The sequence below is a fragment of the Vulpes vulpes genome, chromosome 13 (assembly GCF_048418805.1).
Source record: "Vulpes vulpes isolate BD-2025 chromosome 13, VulVul3, whole genome shotgun sequence".
Classification (NCBI taxonomy): Eukaryota; Metazoa; Chordata; class Mammalia; order Carnivora; family Canidae; genus Vulpes; species Vulpes vulpes.
The window spans coordinates 68,078,613-68,101,414 of NC_132792.1; the positions used below are offsets into that span (position 1 = coordinate 68,078,613).

The following is a 22,802-nucleotide window of genomic DNA, read 5'->3' on the forward strand; positions in this document are numbered from 1 at the left end:
AAATCGGTGAATTTTATGCCAAGTGAATTACATTTCAATAAAGCTGTTAAAAATAAAGGTGTAAAGGGGGCCTGGGTGTGGATAGGTGGAACTATGCACAGGGGAAGCCTCAGAAGGTGCTCTCAGTCAAGTAGCGGGAAGGAAGGCTGGGTGGTGACCTTCACCAGAGCTGGTCTAATGACAGGGTGGGGGAGGGGTGCAAGCTGGAAGTTGAAAAATTAGCAGAAAGGCAGGTGGTGGGGACAGCTAGTACAAATAACATTCATGTGGATTTTAGCTATGAAAGAAGGGTTATAGAGCTGTAGCTGGAGGGCAACATGAGATGAGAGGCTTTTTTGATAGGAGTGACTCAACTGTTCTTATAGGCTATGTCAGGATCTCAGGAAACAAAATTATGTCAGAGCAGGAGCTCCAGAAGTGGAGAGGGTGGGATCAAGGACAGAGGAAGCAGATATGAGGTCAAGGTGAGGGTGACTACCAGGGCCATATACAGAGAAGGGAACCCAAAATGCACACAAAGAATCTTCTATGCATCAGCAGCTCCACAGAGATGTCAAAATTACCCTCTTAATTCTTAATTAAAGAACAAATGTTACATATGCACCTTAGGGGCACTTTATAAGATCTTGCTTTAGGTGAACTCTATTATGATTCTACAGAAAGCCTGTCTCTTCAGATCAATTCGCACCTTAGCAAATGTGGAGCCTTTCCCTTCAGACTCAATGGTGATAGTGTGGGTTCGCCGCAGGAGAATCTGATCAATATCTTCTTCACAGAATTTAGACCCTTCATCCTCCTCATCCATGAGTGCACCATAGGCCCCTTTCCGTAGCAGATCTTCTATTTCTTTCTTAGAAAGTTGTTGTACCTGTTTTAGAGAGATATTTTAAATAATTCAGAACTGAAATGTTTGTAGATAACACAAATGCTTCATTGGACTCAAGGAGGATAAACCTGACTCATAAAAAAAAAAATGTGACAAAATAGGCTGAAAATATTGAGGTTGAAAAGTAATTCAATGCTGGACAATTTCTTACTATTAGCTAAATAAAGTTAAGGCGCCAGAATAAACAAACGGTCTAGGCAAGTGTGGATTACCCCATTGGTAGCGTTTTCTCTCCCACTCATGGACTGCAGCACAGCTTTATCCAGGCCGAGCTTCAAACTAGCCTTGTCGAACATTTCCCTTTCATAAGAATTTCTTGTAATCAGCCTGTAGATTTTCACAGATTTGCTCTGTCCTATTCTATGACATCTAGCCTGAGCCTGGAAGAAAAAGGAAATGAACGGTTACCAAAGAAAGAAAAGACTCAAGTGTCAGTTATAAGAGTACCCGTTCCAATAAGCAGAGGTGCAGTACAGAAGGTTAATACACTAAGAAATTACTTTTATGTTACTAGTAAATTGATTACCACTTGGTTCATTTGCCCAATCATGGGATGCTACCCGAGTGACTACACAACTTTAATTTATTGGTTTGACTGGGGATTCTTCATCATAGTGGAATAACTTAAAAAAAAAAAAAAAAAAAAAAAGGCATCAGGACGATTTTTGTGTATCCTTACCTGGAGATCATTTTGGGGATTCCAGTCGGAATCAAAGATGATGCAGGTATCAGCAGCAGTAAGATTAATGCCTAAACCTCCTGCCCTTGTACACAGGAGGAAAACAAACCGATCAGAATCAGGTTTGGAGAATCTGTCGATAGCTGCCTGGCGGAGATTTCCTCTCACTCTGCCGTCGATCCTTTCGTATGGGTACCTAGAAAATGTCAGGATTAACAAGAAGGCCTGCCGCATGGCTACAGCACGCTTGTTTCTTTTTGTAAAGAATACTACAACATGGGATATACACCATCTGAATATTATTTATCAGAAATAATTTCAGAGCAAACAGGTTTCATTGTAGTTTGGGATATAACTGGTTGAATGCTCAAAAATCAAATTTTATTTTATGTCCTCCCTAGTTAAATAACTTAAGTCTAAAAATTGCTGACCCCTCTTACAGTCAAATAACAAACAATTTTAATTTTAGGTAAGAACCATTTTCCCCTAGTCAAATCAAAGAAATGGGAAACAAAATTGCCATTAAAAGTATGCAGAGTCCTACTGTAGTCACCACATAGAATAACAGCTATGTACATCGACAGTTTTGAAAAAGAGATGTGACACATTTTCCCCCACCCCATCCCCTCTATTATGAATGTCACTCTGAGGTGAGCCACTTGGAGCCCCATGAAAGGTCATTTTTTATTTCCTTTTTATTCTTATGGTGCGGTGGCCTCACCGTCTTTGAATGAGGTAGTCTTCCAGTATGTCCAAGCAGCGCACCATCTGGGAAAAGATAAGCACCCTGTGGCCACCAGCCTTCAGTTTTGGCAGCAGCTTGTCAATCAGCACTAGCTTGCCAGCAGCCTGGATCATCGCCTGGAGCTGAAAATCTGGAGAGTCTGCATTGTGTGTTTCTTTAAACTCTTCCAAAATTTTCTCTTCAGCACCTGCAGAGATTGGACAGCATAACGTGAATACTGTAAAAGGTTTTTATTACTAAAAACAATGAACTTGCTTTCAAAACCCACTGCTAACTATAGGAACCAGGATGCCATACTCATGTTTATGAATATGAATCCATCCGCTTACTAAAAGTCAGGTCTAACACAAAACCATGAAAGTATAAAAGGGATCAAAGTTTTAAGCACAACACATTTAAACATTTGGGGGGGGAAAAAAACCACATTTTCCAACAAACAAATGTTTGCTGTCTGTAGAAACTGAATTTCAACAACAGACTGTCAAGCCAGAAGTGGCAGAAACAAGCCAAGGGCCAGATACCTACAGAAAATTTGGAACCTAAATTGCTAAAGAAATGAAGAACTGTTTACTAGCTGAATATAAATACAAACAACAAAATCTGTTCTGAAGCTAAGAAACAAGGGAATAGAGTTCTAATAATTACAGTGTCAGGGCAGTAGTTTTTGTATATAACTGTATGTAAATATAGCCAAAAGGAGGGCAACAAAAAGCAATTCCTTTTCGAGGTTAATTTTTAGGGATTTTTTTAGGGGTTCTGAACATACTTCTTCTTTTGCAATCTCTAAACCTCCTTCCATGTCCATTCTCATCTGAGAGTTTCATGAGGTACCAAAATTTTATCCTAAAGTGGTGAAAGCTTTTCAAGTGTTTAAAAAACAACAGCAGCAAATGACCTTGTTTCACGTAAGGCTTCTATGCCTATGTACATCACCCTCTTTTTCTCAGCCTCATGCAGATGATTTCTGCTTGTTCAAAGACTTGGGTGCATCAGAGAAGCCTCAAGAGAATGACATTGTCAGAAGAGCAGTGCTTACATAACTGCCCCCAACCCCAAACACACACAGGCTAAGCTTCCTTCAACTACTTAGGTGGCTTAGCTAGAATTAGACGGCACCAGTCTGGCCACCTCCCATCCCTGGAGTTAATCGGCCAGGGCTGCTGTGCTCAGCGCCTCTCCCTAAGGATGGGGGGTAGGGTCACCTATTCTTTGGAAAATGCAAACAAATCCACCTAATGGGATTGGTTCCCAGCCTTCGACTCTCCCAGAAAGTGTAAACTACTCTTCTTAGCACTTAGGGTTTAAACGTGTGAACTAACAATACATGTGATGAGTATGCATAAATCTCAAAGGGAACTTAAAAGTTAGGTGAGTTAGACCCTCATGGCCTCTAGGACAGAACTTCCACAAGCAGCAGTGTAAGTAAGAAAAGTGCCATCCTATTTCCACTCTAACGGCACTTGCACAAATTAAGTTATGGCATGGTCATGTGCAGAAATACAGCTTGTTAATTATTATAACAGAGAATCTTACTGAGATCAGATTAAAGTCGCTTTATGCCCTTACCCAGGCACTAAGGCCTCAGCAAAGCACACTGTTACTTGTGAAGAAGGGGGCTTGGCTGAAAATGCCACCTGGGTCAGAATGGTTAGTCCCTCACTACCTTTTCCACATGAATCAGAAGCTCTTCTCTAAGTGGGGGAAAAAGGGGGGAAGGTTTTGTAAAAACCTTTTTACATTTTGTAAAAACAAAATGTTGAAGAGCATTAGCAGGAATGTCCCTGATGATAGAATGTTCTTGAATAAAGTTGAATAATATTTTTCAAAACATAAAATTTAGAAATCTAGGTCCTGGATTCAGGACAAGACAGCCCTCAGGAAACAAGAGAAATAGATTTAAGTCTGTGTCTTACATTAGGTCTTTTTAAAAAGTTTGTTCTGTGCAATATAGTATAAGCTCTTTACAATTCAGAAATAGATTTTGCTCCTGGTATTCGGCTATTTTTTTTGTCTGTATGAAAATTGTAACTCAGAATCAAAATATAGCATATTGGTTTAAAACAAGCTAAGAAAAAAATAAATAAAACAAGCTAAGGACCAATGATTATTTTTCACAAATGAAATAATCATTTTGACAAGATAAGTAAAAGACATTTGAATAATTTTATTAAAAAACTGAAAATACAAATAATTTCTCAAATTAGCAGATAATTTTTTTTCACTTTAACTTTATTCAGAGATGAGAAAATAACTTTCTTGCTTTTTGATTGCTACTAATGATTTCTCATCTTATAAAGAATAGTCAAAATCAAAATACATTTGTTCCTACCTGACAAAAGCTACAGCTGAATTTATCAATCCAGCTCTTTGTTATGAATTCAAGGTGTTTTGTTTTTTTTTTAAAGATTTTATTTATTTATTCATGAGAGACACAGAGAGAGAGAGAGGCAGAGACACAGGCAGAGGGAGAAGCAGGCTCCATGCAGGGAGCCCGATGTGGGACTCGATCCCGAGTCTCCAGGATCACGCCCTGGGCTGAAGGCAGGCGCTAAACCACTGAGAAACCCAGGCTGCCCTGAATTCAAGGTTCTTAAAGTGCAGGCAGTTTTAAAAATATTAGCAAACATATTTCCTATATGATTCCTGTAGCACTATATTTATTATAGCCAGAATGTAGGAAAGAAGGGTGGTGAAGGTATAGAAGAGAAAGCAATTTCTGCCTTCCAACATCACAGCCAAACTGCCCAATTTACCATTTATCTTGATGTTAGATTTGCAAATATCAATCTGAAAATTAGCTGGAAATAGGTTATGATAAGCCAAAATACTTTGTTGACACTGCCCTAAATTAAAGTACTATTCATGCTACATTTCAAAATATGTGTGTATCTCAAAGACAAATTGAAACGAGTGTGCACTCACTTGAAGCGAGTGTGGAAATCTGACTTAAACAGATGGTCACTGTGAAAACAGGACCTGTGATGGTAGCTAGCTATAACAAGAAATTATTATCTGGCCAATGTCATCCAGCCACAAACAAGAAATAATTTTCTTTCAAAGATTACAAAAAAAAAAAAGTTAGGATTATTTATCTGAAATTCATCCCATCATGCAAGCTTCAGCTTATTTTCTTTCTGCCTATTCTTTTTTTTTTTTTTAAGATTTTATTTATGTATTCATGAGAGACACAAAGAGAGAGGCAGAGACACAGGCAGAGGGAGAAGCAGGCTCCATTCAGGGAGCCTCATGTGGGACTCGATCCTGGGACTCCAGGATCATGCCCTGGGCCAAAGGCAAGCATTCAACTGCTGCCACCCAGGGATCCCTTTCTGCCTATTCTTCTCTGTGCTGCTCAGATCCCCAACAACGACAACAAATGACCCTGATGTCACTCCTAACCATTAGGGAACCTTGACCAAGTTTTCAACATTATTTGTACTCTCACAAAGGGAACCTAAAACTGGACGTTCCACTCTCTTGAGGCTGGGGCCAGTAACTGTAACTGCATTTATGTTCCCCAGTTACCTGCTACTCTGATCTAATAAAGCAACAAGTAGCAACAATTAGCCAGTACTCACAGTGCACCCCCAAACACTGCGCTAAGCACTTAAGATATCAACCCACATTTAAAATATTACTCAGTTTGTGTTCTACCATCCTTTCTAATTTTCTTCCTTCTGCTTTACTTATATTACACCATATGTCACCAACTTATGCATATAGTTGCTTCTACTTTCCACAATTACCAAAATGTTATGCTTTCCTGAATTGAACTTTAGCTTGATGGGGGCTGCTTGACTCTGCCACCACCAATAGGAACTTCGATTTAAACTTCAACACTGAAAACATCCTTGAATCAGCTCAGTTACATGTGTAGAGGTGGCAGCCCATCAGTATACCTTCTACTCCAGATTGTGGATGAAAATGGGAGGTACTGGCCGTAGAGCAACCTCAGTGAAACCCAACATCCACATGAGTTACCCAGGCAGTTGTAACGCCTACTGCGTGTGTATATACTTTCAGCTTCTCAGCATAGAGATATATGAAGACGCACTGCTTAACAGATTCTTCATAACCTGTAGGCACAGAACACTGACCCCAAGGTGTGACCAACTAGGACAACTGCCACAGACCCAAATTTTAGAAATCCTAAAAAACTCATGGTCAACAATGAATTATATAAGATGACCCCGAAGAGCAATCAGCCAAGGAAGAGACGACTCCTCCCCTGAATGTTCAATGCATGTAATGAGCACGTAAGCAGACCAGGTAAACTTGAGAGAGCTGCAAGCAGGTATCTGACAACTATCACTGAGGTCAACCCTTTCACACACATCCTGCTGGCAGCATTTAAGCTCTTTTGTGAGTGTCCTCCTGTGCCCCTTGGAGGCTACTATTCCTCATTTTCTTTTCACCAGATATTAAATGCAAAAGTGTGCATCTGTCACACATGTACTGTGCTTTACTCACACCATCAGTCACCCTAAGCCCCAACTCCACCTCCCCACCTCAGGAATAGACAGGTCAACACTCACAATAATGGCCTTATAGGCTCTTAAATACACAGTGATTAGTAGGCTGGCAGCATTAAACATATAATTATCACGCACGATACTCTCTTTAGAAGACAAAGCTAAAAGCACAAAGTCTGAAAAGGAAATTCATCGATGTCACACCACAACAATGAGCTCAGGTGCTACGCTGAGACAGTCTTGCAGGTGTGGACCATTCTGTCATTTAATAACAGGAACATGGGAGTCTGAGATGCCTGACAGGTGTGTATGTCATGAATGGGGGCGGGGAGTGGAGGTCAGGAATTCTTTAAATTAGCTGCCTCTGAACTTCACGGATTGTGATAAAGACAAAACTAAGCTTTGTTCCTACTCACCGAGAAAGGAACCTAATGGCGTTGCCGGCCATTTGCAATCACACACAAACACCCCAACTCAGCCGGCCATCACCTTTCTTTAACCCATATTAACTCCGGCCAGCAGGGCAGGCAGCAAGAGCCTTCTAGCAGGTCTTTCCCCGCTCCCTCCCATCTGTTTTATATGATGTTGCCAGATCAATCATCCTGAATCATTTCTCAGCTCAAACACTAGCCATGGTTCTCCACTGTCTGCAGACAAAAGCCAAATTCCATGACCTAGCCTCGAAGCCTTTCCATAGCTGGGGCCACTATGTGCCTCAGGTTCCCTGTCCCACTGCTTCTTACATGGACTTTATACTTTGGGCAAGTTCCCCCTTTGTTTTCCTGCTTCTTTGTCTTTGCTCATGTTATTACATCAGCCTAAATGCCCTTCTCTTTTCTGCCCTTGACTGGCAAACCCCTTCCCACCCCCACAGACTTGTCTCAATTGCTTTCTCTGTGGCTTCTCTAATCCCCATCCCTCACAAACCTGAAGGCTCTCATATCCTCCGATGTCCCACATATCACATGTATGCCATATTTATCCCTTTAATGATTTTCGGAAGTACATAATACAGGTTTTTACTCAAATCAGTTACAGGACACTATCAATTTAGTTAAGAAAACAGGAAGACTGTAAAGTATTCATCAGTAACAGAAACAAACTGTTAGCAAAGTTTTTGAATGATCTCTCATTCTTAGGGAATAGGTCCTAGAGGTCTCTAGACTGAAATTTCCTGCAGACAGCTGCCAGCTGCCTTCTCGCAACAGTTCCTCTTTAACTTCTCTGATTTACACACACATACACACACACACATACACAGCACGAAAGTCTCTGCTGAGGCTAATCTCTCTTTAACTATGAGCACTGTTGGTGATTTTTAGGTATGAGCACCCACACCTCCTTCCAAGGGTAAGACACAGAGTCAGGGAAGTAGAACAGCGAGCTGAGGTCCTGCTGCTGCAGGGATCAGCCGGTGCAATGGTCCCTTGCCTGTAACGACCACAGAAGCAGGCGTCACGAAGAACAGGAAGCTGGTGAAACCCACGTTGAGATGACAGGATCCAGTAATGACCACAAACCATCAAGTCCCCTGTCTGGAGGACAAACAGGACTTCTGGAGCTCTGTCATTTAAACACATTCGCTGGTGCATAGGCTTACCGTTAATAAGGTATGGATGATTGCAGCACTTCCGTAACTCCATCATAGTGTTTAAAAGGTTAGGTACATTAGCTTGACCACCACCTTTGGAGAGAAATGTGAAATTCTTCTCAAGGATGGCTCGGTAATATTTCTTCTGAATGTTTGTTAGCTCAACTTCAATAATAGTTTCTTCTTTGGGGGCCAAGTTCTTTTCTACATCCTCCTTGAGACGTCGCAACATCATTGGCTTTAGAATAGCCTGGAGTTTTTGCACCTAAAAAAGGACCTTAAGTAAATACTGGAATCATGATTCGCTTGCATGCTGAAATGTATTCTAATGTAAAAAGTCAGGATTATGCTATTCATTTACCTTTGGTTTTCACTTGTCAAAGCCCAGTAAGGGTATGAAGGCACTAATCTCTCAGCTTTCATGACAGAAGAGTATGAAGGTTGAATGAGTCCAAGTTAAATGGCCTATTTCAGCTACCTGAGAGCCCGAAAAGCCAAAGGCCTAACAAGCACACAGCAGAAAAGAACCCAATTTATTCACTGAGCTTCCCTTCTGTTTGTCTTAAGCCACAGGGATGATGAGGAAGAAGGAAGAGGTGATGTCATGGAGTGTTATGCCTCAGTTCCCTTCCCTTCTAGAAAAAGCTAAGAGAACGAGTAGGCCAGGTGTTACCTACTCCCTCCACCAATAGGAAGGCAGAGAGGTCTCTCTGGTTCTCGTTTCTGTTGATTGGCATTTGGATATACAGCACACAAGGCAGTTTTTATTTCAGGAAAAGCAAAACCAAAACAAAACAGACTTCACTCAACTAAACTAAGAGGCTTTAGACAATAAATTATGGAGGGGTAAAGGGGAGGACATAAAGACTAAGATTGCAAGTGTATCTCCATCTCTGTTTCAAATACAGTATAATAATAAATACCACAGAACTCTTAGGATGTATAAAATAATTAACTGCTTTTCATATACAATACCTCACTTCTCACAGGAATCCTGTGGGGGTAGTTTATTTATTTTTTATTTTTTTTAAAGATTTATTTATTTATTCTATGATAGACATAGAGAGAGAGAGAGAGGGGCAGAGACACAGGAGGAGTGAGAAGCAGGCTCCATGCCAGGAGCCTGACATGGGACTCGATCCCGGGACTCCAGGATTGCGCCCTGGGCCAAAGGCAGGCGCTGAACTGCAGAGCCACCCAGGGATCCCTGTGGGGGTAGTTTAAATGAAAATATGTAGACTCAGAAAAGTAAGCAATATGACCAAGTATACATAGCCAAGAAATAAGACTAGAATTTCAAAACTCCACGAGGCAAATAACTATAATTTCCATGGCTTCTAACACTGTGGTCAAAAGTATACACAGCAAAAATCATTTACCCGAATAGCATGGCAGTCTATGAGAATTACATGAACAGGTAAGTAACCTCTCCCAACAGATCTCAACAGCCCCTCATGAGGGTAAACAGACAACAAAACAATAAAACCTTCCAAAACAAAGACCCAGAATGTCCAAGGAGAAGAGATATAAAGCTCACTTAACTAAGTAGGTGAGAAAAAGCTCATATAATTTATATTTTTAAAAAGCTAAATAGCAATGCTTTGTCATTTATTTCATGGGTTAATCTTCAAATTATATGACTAAAGTACAAAGTAGATGTGATAAGTACCTGTTCTTCTGTTTTCAGATCACCAAATTCTTGCATAAAGGTGGTTTCTGAAGGGAAGCGACTTGGTTCCAAGAAATGAAGCAAGCTGAAGAGCTCTTCCACAGTGTTCTGTAGTGGGGTCCCTGTCAGCAGCACTTTGTGTTCCTATAGGAACACAAGGAAAGCAACTGATCAAATCCTAACAAAAACAGTTTATTAAAATGAAAGCCTCGCTCTCCTGGGGCGTCTGGGTGGCTCAGTGGGTTGAGTGTCCAATTCTTGGTTTTGGCTCAGGTCATAATCTCAGGGTTGTGGGATTGGGCCCCCAGATGGGCTCTGTGCTTAGCTCAGAGTCTGACTGAGATTCTTACCCTCTGTCCCACATGCCCTCCCTCCCCATCTGCCTTGCATGTGCTCTCTCAAGTAAATAAAATCTTAAAAAACAAAAAACAAAAAAGCCTCTCTCTAGATATCCATTTTCCTACTTCTCGTTCATGCCAACTCAGCATCCACCGTACGTAAAGTGCGGGTAGCGGAAACCAAGGCAGAACAAAACAAAAACACGGACCCTGCTTCAGACAGATCTATGGTGTGGGTCCTCTAGAATGCTGCAGACCTTACAAACATGTCTTGCCATTTCATTTCTTTCCAGGGTTATTAGGTCAACATTTTAGTGCCATGGCTTTGCAAGTCTCCCAAGTCCCAATGCTTTTTTTCTCCACAAAAGTTTTTTTCCCAAAATCCCTAGACTCAGAGAAAGCTCACATGCTTCTTTCTGTTCTCTACATCATCAGCGCTCTTCTCCCCATCTGCTTCCTGCATGACTCACTTCAGACACAAAAGAAGTTCTTCTACATGCAACAGCATATGAAAAACTATTTTGTTCTGCAAAAATTTCAAACTAGCAAAGAGGTCAGCTTGGTTTTAAATACCACAATCACTTTTTTTTTCTTAAAGCAGATGCTATTTCTAACTTTGTTTCTTTGAACCAATTAGGTATTTCTTTAAAATAATTCTTCCTGTTTATGAGCTGTTTGTCCAGTTTTCCTTATGCATCTGTACCCTTGTCTTTGTATTTTATATATCCAACATAGTGGGGCTATTTCTCAGTGACCAATTTTAATGATATGAGTTTTTTAATCTTAAGGGTCTTATTATTTAATATTTTGTTTGGTACATAGTCCAGCAAATAAAACTATTTCAGAAAGTGATCCTACCTTCTAGTAGGTTCAAAAGCAATTATTCTGACCTAACGTGAAATCTGACACAAACTTGGCTGCCAAGCAGAGTATATGCTCAGTAAATACTAGATAAATGATGTAACTAGGGATGTGCTAATTTTCATCATATCTACCATGTCTTATATGTCAATGAAGTTCTTTTTTTTAAAAAATAAAATTTATTTATTATAGACATAGAGAGAGAGAGAGAGAGAGAGAGAGAGAGAGGGGCAGAGACACAGGAGGAGGGAGAAGCAGGCTCCATGCCAGGAGCCTGACGCGGGACTCGATCCCGGGACTCCAGGATCGCGCCCTGGGCCAAAGGCAGGCGCTAAACCGCTGAGCCACCCAGGGATCCCCTCAATGAAGTTCTTTGCAAGTGAAGTAAATAAGTTCAGTTTGTTTTTATTTCTCCTTTTCTCTCTTTTGAATAAAGATGTCTCTCAGGAAGATACACAGACCACCATCATCTTGGGATTTATTTATTAAATTCATAATGTGAAAGGAGTTGGGAAATCAGTTCAAGATTTTCCAATATAGGGGCAGCACCTGGTTGGCTCAGTTAAGGGTCCGACTCTTGATTTCAGCTCAGGTCATGATCTCAGGGTTGTGAGATTGAGGCCCATGTTGGGCTCCACACTGGGGCATGGTGTCTGTTTGATATTCCTCTCTCTCTCCTGATCCTTCAACCCTTCTCCTCTCCCTTCTTCCTCTCTTAAAAAAAAAAAACAAAAAAAGGTTTGCTAATATCTAACCATATGGGTGGGTAACATGGGCTACAGTCCCTGACATGCTTAAGTTCTGAATTACTTTATCCAAGAGTTTTTTAAGCTGTCACAGACTCATGAAAGAGCTATACTGATACTAAAGATTGTCTCCTAGTTTTCTCATATCCCTAATGATTGAGATAAATCCTAACCTCTAAACAAATACCGTAGAAAAAGCCTTTTAACTTATTCATTTCAAAGTAAATGTATCCTTTTTTTTTTTTTTTTTTTTTTTTAAGTTCAACATGGGGGTTGAACTCACAATTCTGAGATCAAGAGTCAAACACTTAGCCAACTGAGCTTTCAGGAGCCCTGGAAGGGACTCCTTTTTTATTCTACATTCCCTCAAGGACTGTTTAAAGCCAGTTATGCCAAATGGTTACACACGTGACACTTTTATAAGGTTACATACGAGTAGTCTAGTCGGATAAAACCAGGTTTCCACTTGAAAGTAACTGTGAAAGACCATCTGATTAATACACACAGTATCACAAAACGTCATGTAAGAGACTTGGGCCAGTAAGTTTATCATCTCCAAGCTCAGCTATGTCAGCAAATATGCTTTTGGCTTGAAAACATTACCATTCTTTTTAGCTCTGATGGAGTGATGAGCATTTAATTTCATTTCAGCAGACTCTTTAATTTGTGTGAGGCCTGACAATGAAAGACAAGATGACAGAATCAATGAAGAACTTCTACCCCCTCCAGAGAATCCCCTCCTTGTCAATGAGGGGCAAGGAGATGGCTTGGTTTTCCAGAGCTCTGTGGAGGATGGTGAAGACCATAAATGTCCCTCTACAAATCATTCTCGTGAGCATTTCCTTTTGTGATGGGAGAGCTAAATACACTCAGTGGTCTTCTCTTTCTGAGAATGCACTTGGAACACAATCCTCATCAAGTGTACCTTTGTACTGAGTCTAGTGCAGGAAACAGCAGTTCCTTCTGACCTGCTACATAGCTGGATAAACTCACTGCTCGTTATTTTCACTGTGTTTTATTCTAAGAAACAAGAATAAAAAGTGGCCACTGTGTAAGTCATCATCATAAGGTTTGCTGTAAATAAGAATTTAAAGGCCAACCTTTAGTTCTTCAGAACTAGACAAATACAAATGCATTCTAATTCTGAACAATGGTGCTGTATTCCATCTAGAAAACCTCTTTCAAGAAAGATTCTTGATCATCAGAAAAACAATTATTGTGTTTCATTTGCTTATCAGAGATTCCTAGTGAGTGAACCAAGAATGAGTAACAGGTATGTGAGTCCTTGAGATGACCAGGAGGGCTGAAAGGATCCCAGGGTTGGTCCATTATAGCAGAGGGCAGCATTCTCAGCTTTGTCCCACTATGACATGGTGTAATGGTATATCTAGAATATTATGACTTTCTATATGGGCTGTTACGTGAAAAATAATTAGGGAACATTGCAATATGTAACAGAAAAATTATCTGGCTAAGAGATTCTAATCCATTAATGAAGTGTTACTATAAACAACAGAAAATCCTTTCAAGTCTCCCGATTACAATTACATTGTAGGATGTTGACAGCACTTAACTAATCTGTATGCACCAGTGGAGGACAGTTTTGCAGTTAGAATCAACTGCTTGGTAGCACATAAACTAATAATAGGAAACAACTCAGATAAACTCAGGTGACTAAGCCTTCAGAAAGTGGTACTCTAGCTGTCTTTTACGTGGACCACTGTGAAGATGGGTCCCTACTTGGAAGATGTAGGTAGGTACTTCATGAACACTTGCATTTGCCTGCAAATACCAGTTTACTTCAATGTAATGCTAAAGTATTGCATGGAGAGAGCAAATACAGTCTCAGAGTTTCTCTTTTCCATGTGCTTACCTAGGTCTTCAAGACTATTCACTATTTCTAAGTATTTTAATTTCTTTTTTGGATTGGTCGCCAAATAATATAAACTGGTTATGAGAAACGTCTTAGGATGGAAATTCCATACTTAATAAAAAGATTGTACTTATTTATTTGAGAGAGAGTGCACAAGTGAACACCAAGTAAGGGGGAGGGGCAGAGAGGGAGAAGCAGGCTCCCCACTGAGCAGGGAGCCTGACTTGGGGCTCAATCTCGGGACCCTGGGATCATGACCTGAGCTGAAGGCAATCGCTTAACCAACTGAGCCACCCAGGTTCCCCGGAAATCCCATACTTAACAGAATAATTCAGTCAGACTTATTCCTTTAAACAAAACTGGATTTTGTTTGCTTTTAATTAAAAGAACTGCTGGCTAATGAATAAAAGAAATTGCTTCAAAGAAGCAGCTGCAACAGAAAGCTTTTAAGTGTTCTTTTTGGTAGTACCACTCTTCAGTAAATAAATTTATAGTCATGAACGTATAGAATGTTCTTCCCAACTCAAACTCTCAATTAACAAGAGATCATATTAATCTACAAAAGGCAACATCAAAGAGATTTTTTAAATCTTTTGCACTTTTTAAAAACTCAGCAAAACATCCAAGACATACTGAATGACAATAACATAGGTTTTAAAATGTACATTAAAAATGAAAATAAGTGATCAAAACCCACTTTGCAAACTACAGAAAACAAAGAAGTCTGAAGATGACTGAAGTCATGTAATAATTTCTGCTAGGAAACCATATACACAGAAGCATGGAACAGAAAATCAATAAAATCCTACCACCTCTATAATACATTATCCCATAACACCCCCACTGAAAAAAATGTAGAAAAATCTATTCAGAAAAACCTGACCAAAAAAAAAAAAAAAAGAAAGAAAAACCTGACCACCTCTTAGGAAGCAGAGAGAGTATGAGAGTATGGAGGAGGTATGGTCTACAACTCCAGATCAAATCCAAGGTCTTGTAAATGCCCCCAAACTTCTAAGTGTCTGTGTGAACTTGACCAATTCCAGGTATTAATCCATACGAAGAACTTGACTCTACAAGTCCTACTGGATTCAATGTGCCAAAACTGTTGAGCCCTGGAATATAACTTCATTATCATCACTGGGCCAAAGCCTGGCCCACAGTTTATGAAATGGCAGTATTTATAAACAAAAGGGAAAATCAAATACTCATAATCCATCTCAGCGAAAATATCCTGACTATACCTTACTGTAATACAATTGTGCAAAGACACCAGCCAACAATGTCAGAATCAAGAACAGCCATAACTTCGGAGAAACTGAAAGCTCAGGAGGACATATCATAGAATTTGACAGACTTTGGAAACACCCTACACAGGTATCAGTCAAATTCAGAGCAGTGAGAATACTGAGTCGGTAACGATTCTGTTCGGGTTCAATGGAATCATCAATACGATCACTGACCAAGTCCATCATCTTGAGCCCCTCCAGCAGCTTGCAGTTCCTATTCTTCAGCCTATGGGCTTCATCAATGACGACACAGCGCCATGGAATATTCCGCAGCTCAGGACAATCCGTCAAAATCATCTCAAATGTAGTGATGATGGCATGAAACTTATAGGACCCCTTTATCACTCGACCCTACAAGAAAAATTCTAAATTATTATTTAGCATTAGAGATTACATGAACTTTGATTAATAAGTAGCATAAAATGGATATATTTATCTTTTGGGGACATCTTTATTTTAGTAACAAGTTGCATTTTTGTTTTCAAGGTTATTTTGCAGGGGAGCTTTAAAAGCCTTTCTTTTTTCAAGGAAGTTTGAAAATCATTAGTAAAGTTTCTGATCCAATTTCTCCACAGATCATATGTAGTAAAGTGCCACTAAGTGTGGCCATTCTAATTATATCCTAGAGACCCCAAAAAGGTGAAAAGCTGAAAGATTATATACTATAGTATATAAAAACTTGTTAACTGTTTAAAATCTTTTACTTTTTTTTTAACTTTTGTAACATTTCTTTTGAAGTGCTAAAATGAAAAAACATTCACCTAGTATAGAACTTTTAACAATCTCTCAAATCCAGAGTTAAACACCAAAATAGATTTCGATATTTTTCTCCTTGAAGTATTTAATCATAGGTCAGATTTTATACTCAAAGCAAACATATAACAAAACTCTGTCCTATTTCCAGTTATAGGATTTTTACTTACCACCTGTAGCTTACAATTATTTTAGCACATACTCTTCTTCCTTCTCATTTATGATGTTTCACTGTCAGTATCATAGAACAACTGTATACAGCTAACAAGAGTAAGTCAAAAATCATCCCAAGTGCTACAAAGAGTCAAAGGAGAAGTTCTTCCCTTTGGGTGTGTTTCACACAAACACTGCATGCCCAATAAATTTTTACTTCTAGTAATAGTTTAATAAAATAATTTTTCCACTTACATTTAAGAACACCATTTTTTATTTAGCTTTTCCTTAGGCTTGCAAAATAAAACCAATTAGTGCATCAGCACATTAAATGATTTTCCATAGTCACCCAAGGTAAAAATATTTCATTCATTCTTATCAAATAATCAGAATGACCAAAGATTGTAAAAAAAAAAAATAGCTGTATTTATAAGATAGGAAAATATAACACAATTGGGTAAGAAATCTGAAGCAATTTCTCAATTTTGTAAAATTTAGACCTTCTCCCCAAACATGTGAGTCCATTTTAATACCTAATACCTTGAAATGTACATGATAGGCACAGAGCATACCACTCAAGATGCTTTACCTGGGGATCTTTGAAGTACATTTCATACGACTGAATGGTCCGACGACTAGCTTGACTCCCATGATACACAACCACGTTCAACTCTGTCCAGGTACGGAATTCCCTTTCCCAGTTGGGGATTGTGGACAATGGGGCAATTACTAAGAAAGGGCCATGGATTCCTTTCAAATATATCTCATAGAGAAATGTAATGGACTGGATAGTCTTTCCCAAACCCATTTCATCTGCTAAAATGCAGTTTCGCCTTTGGGAAGGAAGTGAAACAAAAGTTTAGTAAGTACAGATGTTAGATATTTTGCTTTCTTTTCACAAAATATATACTATGATAGTCACAAATGCATATCTCAAATGTTCTTTTTCTTTTTTAAGATTTTATTTATTTATTAATGAGAGACACAGAGAGAGAGGGGCAGAGACACAGGCAGAGGGAGAAGCAGACTCCATGAGGGGAACCTGACATGGGACTCGATCCTGGGTCACCAGGATCACACCCTGGGCTGAAGGCGGTGCTAAACCGCTGAGCCACCCAGGCTGCCCTCAAATGTTCTTTTAGAGTCAACAAAATACATTTCTTTTTCAACAAAATACATTTTCAAACAAAGTGCTCTAGGACATAAAAATTATTTCTGCATACTTCCATTAATATCTATGCATTAATGTTTGTGGGATGAAAATTAATCATACTTCCATTCCTGGCTGTTTCTCATAATTCTGGTTAGAGATTAAAGTGTGACATTATTTGATTAGTATTTTCAATGACTACACAGGAAGCTATAGGTCTTCTTAAAAGTGAAAAAAAAACATGCTTTACGTACATGTTGTACCAATTGAAAAGTAGCCAGTTTACTCCCTCCAACTGGTATTCCCTGAGTTTGTTATTGTTTTTGTACTCCCTGGAACTCTCCGATTTCTTCCAATCATCAGCAGGAGGTCGCTCCTGTTTCAAATATAGTAAATCCCATTAGTGGTTTCTCCAAGACCACACCACTATGCTATTTTCAAATTAAATCCTTCACCATTAGCCAAGTCTTACCACACGCTCTGTTTCTGGCTCCCTGGACATTAGTTTCTCAAATTCTTCAATCTTCGCTTGATCTATGTCCTGCCTTAGCTCCCACGTGCTGTCTTCATAAGGCAGGGAGCACCACTTCACCAGGTAGTGAGTCACAGGCTGGGCCAGTTTAAATAAATTAAAATTGGATTCATTTGATCGAAATGTATCTATATACACCTACACATTACTTATTGATAGACACTACACCTCAGCAACAGTAAGAACTGAGTTGGTAGAAGTTTATTTAAAACTACAATTGTTACACAGTCATCCCAGTTAATAGTATCAAGTGTAAACTAGAAATAATATTAGTGGGTATCATCAGAACAAGCTAACTTTTACCTAAATTCATTGCTATGTTCAAAAGCCAAAAATATAAAGAAATCGTTAGTAACACAGCTGAATTTAAGCCTTATTCCTATCTGTGCAAATCATTTATTAGATGCCTGATTCAGACTTATATGGTAAATCATTATAATACATTTATATAATTAGTTTCTTAAAGAATAAGAAACAAGTCTGTATCAGTATCTCTGCCTTTTTCTTAAAGAGAGGTATTGTTTGTATCTAATCGCTTTAAAATAAAGTGTTTGAGGGGCACCTGGCTGGCTCAGTCGGAAGAGCATGCGACTCTTGATCTCAAGGTTGTAAGTCTGAGACCCACGCCGGTGTACAGATTACATACATACATACATACATACATACATAAAGTGTTTGAGCTCTAGTATATCAGAGAAAAAATATTTTGGGTAATGCAGATCAACAGGATTTCCCTTATCTTTCCTCTAGAAAATACTTGAGTCTGTCAATCTTCACTTCAAGACTAAAGCACACTGACCTCGCTGTGATATTAAAAACATTCACTGGACTGTGTAAGTATGCAATAAAACAATCTTCTTTTAAGTACAGCTAAGTAAAACTAGAAAAGTAAATATCACATTATAGATACAGAAGCATCATAGACTTCATGATAACAGTCTGGAAAAAATGGGAATTCACTGCAGATCTCACTAGATAAGTAAGTTCTAAACATTTTTACATAAAACTTAATTTACACAAGGAAGCCAGGAATGACAGAACTCATAGTGGGTGCATATATATCATTAGCAAGACAATATGGTCAGGAAGGCACTAGACTGGTCTTGACTCTTCCTGCCCCAATCAACCATCCTTTACAACCTCACAGGGCTTTGCAAAGCAACATGAAAATGCCAAGAACTCATAAAGAGAATTATTTTACATTATCCTCTGTGCACCACACTCAATGAGGTTCATCAACTTCACTATGGATGTACAATGTTAAATAACATTTAATTCCATTCTTCTACAAGAGCACTCTTAATTACGTATGGGAAATTTGTGCTTCATAATACGTTTATATCAAACTGTACTGAATTCTTAATTGATCATATTCTGAAATTGTGTAAAGTGCCAATGTATTTGTTTCGTATTGAAAATTGATTTCTTTTAAAAAAAACTCTCAAACTAAGCAAAGAACACATTTAGCACTATTAGGTCATAAAACTAATAGTAAATTTCAGTTAAATTTAGACCAAGTGTGTCACAATCCAATGCTCTGAACCAGGACTAGATCTAGGATTCCATAATCATTCTCTGTAAACACACATAAGCTGTCTGAGTCACTGCCCCCTAATACAAATGATCTTCTGTTACCTCTCCCCGTTCATCTGTGCTACGTGCAAAGTCCATTATCCGGTCAACCTCCACATAATCTGGATTAAAAAGCTCATCTTCAATCTGCACCAAAGGAAAAAAAAGTTAAAATGTGCATTTAATTCCTAAGAGTAAACGTTATTCCACTTTTCACCCGGCAATAATATTTTGGGGGCCACAGAAAAATAAAAATTTATATTTGGCAAATTCTATTATATTAATTGAAATGCTACAATTTAGCAAAATCATTCCCCATGAGGAAATCAGACTTCTCAGACTTTGTTAACCGGGTCTTTTAATTACTGTGTGAAACCTTTTTACTGTGAGAGAATGTTTAAGAATATTTTAAATGAAGTGTGAAATTACAATTCACTAATGAGCAATCCAAAAGGCTTATGGCATGCAATGCATTTAGCATTCTCGAAACTGCAGCTTGCAATAAAGTCTCAGAGCCATGCAAAGTTAAGTGCTACTGGAGTCTCATAACTACTGGAGTTGTCTGAGGCCTTATAGCATCATTTACAGAATGCTATTCAAAAGCTAAAAAATACTGAAACCAGTGAGCTTCCTATTTTTAGTGTGAACAGTTTAGGGTGTCTGGTTGTCTTTGCCAATCAATCTGTACCCTCATCTGAATATAGTCTTATCGTTAATCTAAGTGTTCTAATGATTTATTTGTACTGAATATAGAGCATCTGGCTAAAAGTATAAAGAATAAAGAAATGAGGCTTAAATAATTGGGTTATTTAGCCAATGTATTAACAATCTTTACAGAAGTAAAGAATACTAACTTGCTTGCAAGGTCATCTCTTTATAAAAGAACAGAATATGGCTCAAAGGGAAATTACAGACTATGCCATACTTTAAAGAAGTCAGAGTCAGGCAAATTAGAAAACAGAAGATACATTATTATGTGTGCCTAGAGGTGAATTTATCAGTAACATAACTGCATTAAAAAGCTTCTGCAAGGGCAGCCCGGGTGTCATCAGCTCCGGGTGTGATCCTGGAGACCCGGGATCGAGTCCCACATCAGGCTCCCTGCATGGAGCCCGCTTCTCCCTCTTCTCATGAATAAATAAAATCTTAAAAAAAAAAAAAAAAAAGCTTCTGCAAGACATAGTAGAAGTCACTTCAACACTGTTCATATCTTCTAAAATGCAGGTTAAAAAGATAAGCTGTTTGGTCACAAGGATAGCAAACATTCCTGGGCTACTGTGTCCATTTAAAACATCTGGTTTGGGGGCATCTGAGTGCCTCAGTGGTTGAGTGTCTGCCTTTGGCTCAGGTTGTGATCCTGGGGTCCTGGGATCAAGTTCTACATCAGGCTCCCAACTAGGGAGCCTGCTTCTCCCTCTGCCTAAGTCTGCCTTTCTCTGTGTCTTTCATGAATAAATAAAATCTTAAAAAAACAAAAACAAAACAAAAAAAAGTGTGGTTTAGGTCCTTTGAACACAAAATTATGAAGAAGAAATGAGAAATGACTTTGAACAGTGCAAAAAATCCATCAAAATGTTCATTCAAAATGTTAGTGTATTAATGCACTGGCTTCGTCAAAAGCATCTAGGTTTAGGTACACAATATGTATGCATTGTTCATATATAGTATGAACACTAAAACTTTCCACTAAAACTTTGATGATAAAAGTTCCTTTTACGACACCTTGTTTCTTAAATGGCAGCTTTCACTGATGAATTAAAATCCTTAACCTTACTCCTGAACATGTCCATTCTCCCAGAGAGTAATCTGGGCCATCATGCATGGGATGCAATTTCCACTTTGAACAGAGATTTAGGTACAGCGGACTTAAAAGGATGCCTAAGGTGAAACAAAGAATGCAAAAGCAGTCATAATTAAAAATCCCAAAGCAGCAGCACCATGGAACACCTGAAACCAGGGCATGTGTGTCCGTGTGTGTGTCTGAGTGTGCATGTGTCTGTGTGTAAAAGAGAAAGAGAGGAAGGGAGTTGCTATCTTTTTTGTGCTTGCCCTCAGATCATCTTTTCAGACTGAAGTTTAGCTACTTCCACTCAGGACAAAACTTAAGATTTCTAGTTGTCAAGTTACCACTCAAGATAATATATTTCAACCGTAGCAATAGGTTATTCACATAGATAGACCCAAATAGATAAGGCTACATAGGTAGGACCAGGCACAAATCCCTGAACTGCAGCTGACACCAGCAAACAAAGTCCAAAAAAATTTCATAAACAGAACCAGGACTTAAGGATGGCGGGGGTAGGGGAAGCTACCACTGCCCTCTTTCCTTCTCCCTACATTGATCCATAAAGAAAAGGTCAGAAGAACATATGGTGTCTTTTTAAAAGAAAGCTAATGATTTCAACTTGCCTAATTGTCACCAACACTTAACTTCAGTTTCATTAAGGTCACAAAAAAAAAAATAGAATCTTAAGTATTTTCTTAAAATCTGCCCTTTAAAAAAAAATCATTTAAATATTCTCTAAGAGGTGAAAGAGTCACATGTGAGTGACTCCAATCCATCTCAGTGTTAATTACTGCACTGCAAGGAAGCTGAATACTCGGATCAGAAAAGGTGGTGATGCAGACATATGTCCAATAAAACCACTGCCACCCAATCACCCATCTAATACAAACTTTACAATCTGCCTGTTGGGAGCATGGAAATCAGACTTCAGGAGAACACAGACTTGTCATCTGAGATTATAAGGATTTTATGACAGAAAAGTACTGAACACTCTTCCATCCCCACCCCTCATGTCCAAAAAGGGGTGGGGGTGCGAAGTAGGTTGTTAAACAGGCATTATTTTGCATCAAATTTCACACTTCTTTGCAGTTTACATTCTGTTAACTCTTTTATGGAGAGGGAAACTAATAAATCAGCAAGTTTAATCTTTCAATGTGAAGGTTTCTCTTTTATCTTTTTGAGGCTGTAAGTGAAACCAAATTGGTGAGCAAAAGTCCAGAGACCCCAGTAAGCAGTCTGCCAAAGCATTTTTAATGCAATCAAGTTATGTTGGAGGGGAAATCTGGCACTTCTTTTAAAAAATGCAGATTTCCTTCCCTGCCCTGGGTATGGTTACCTTTTTCATCATCGATAATTTAGGATAAAGGGAGACAGGGAAAGACATTATACCAACTTCTAATACCACATGGCACACATCATTAGTAAAGATGAGTTTAGTGATCGGGTATTAACTTGAGCAAAAGAAATCTGCCACATACTTTCCTTAGTAGAAGTAACTGACATTCTAGAAACTGTATTTAATACTTACTATAGAGTCTTTAACTCACTAAATCTTAATAGAACTTTTATCCACTGACTTTTTTCACCATCTGCTAACTATACTTTCATTACAAGATTTTAATGATACCATCATATTTCCACATAATATAAGGACCAGTATCTTCTAGACTAAGCAACAGGAAGAATGAGAAATTTCCTGTTTACAAATTT

At 38.7% G+C, this 22,802-nt stretch overlaps 1 protein-coding gene across 4 annotated transcripts in view; it reads right to left on the reverse strand.

The window, feature by feature from the left end:
• Window positions 1-22,802, reverse strand: part of CHD7 (chromodomain helicase DNA binding protein 7) — a 190,834-nt gene that overhangs the window by 28,134 nt on the left and 139,898 nt on the right. For all 4 annotated transcript variants that reach the window (XM_072734679.1, XM_072734676.1, XM_072734677.1 and 1 more), the window contains exons 9-19: window positions 19,370-19,453; window positions 17,675-17,812; window positions 17,457-17,578; window positions 16,642-16,885; window positions 15,321-15,497; window positions 10,043-10,186; window positions 8,383-8,638; window positions 2,287-2,497; window positions 1,566-1,761; window positions 1,099-1,266; window positions 689-868 (exon numbers count right to left, since the gene is read on the reverse strand). In XM_072734679.1, coding sequence (XP_072590780.1) covers window positions 689-868; window positions 1,099-1,266; window positions 1,566-1,761; window positions 2,287-2,497; window positions 8,383-8,638; window positions 10,043-10,186; window positions 15,321-15,497; window positions 16,642-16,885; window positions 17,457-17,578; window positions 17,675-17,812; window positions 19,370-19,453 — 1,920 coding nt within the window. The remainder of the gene's footprint in view (window positions 1-688; window positions 869-1,098; window positions 1,267-1,565; window positions 1,762-2,286; window positions 2,498-8,382; window positions 8,639-10,042; window positions 10,187-15,320; window positions 15,498-16,641; window positions 16,886-17,456; window positions 17,579-17,674; window positions 17,813-19,369; window positions 19,454-22,802) is intronic.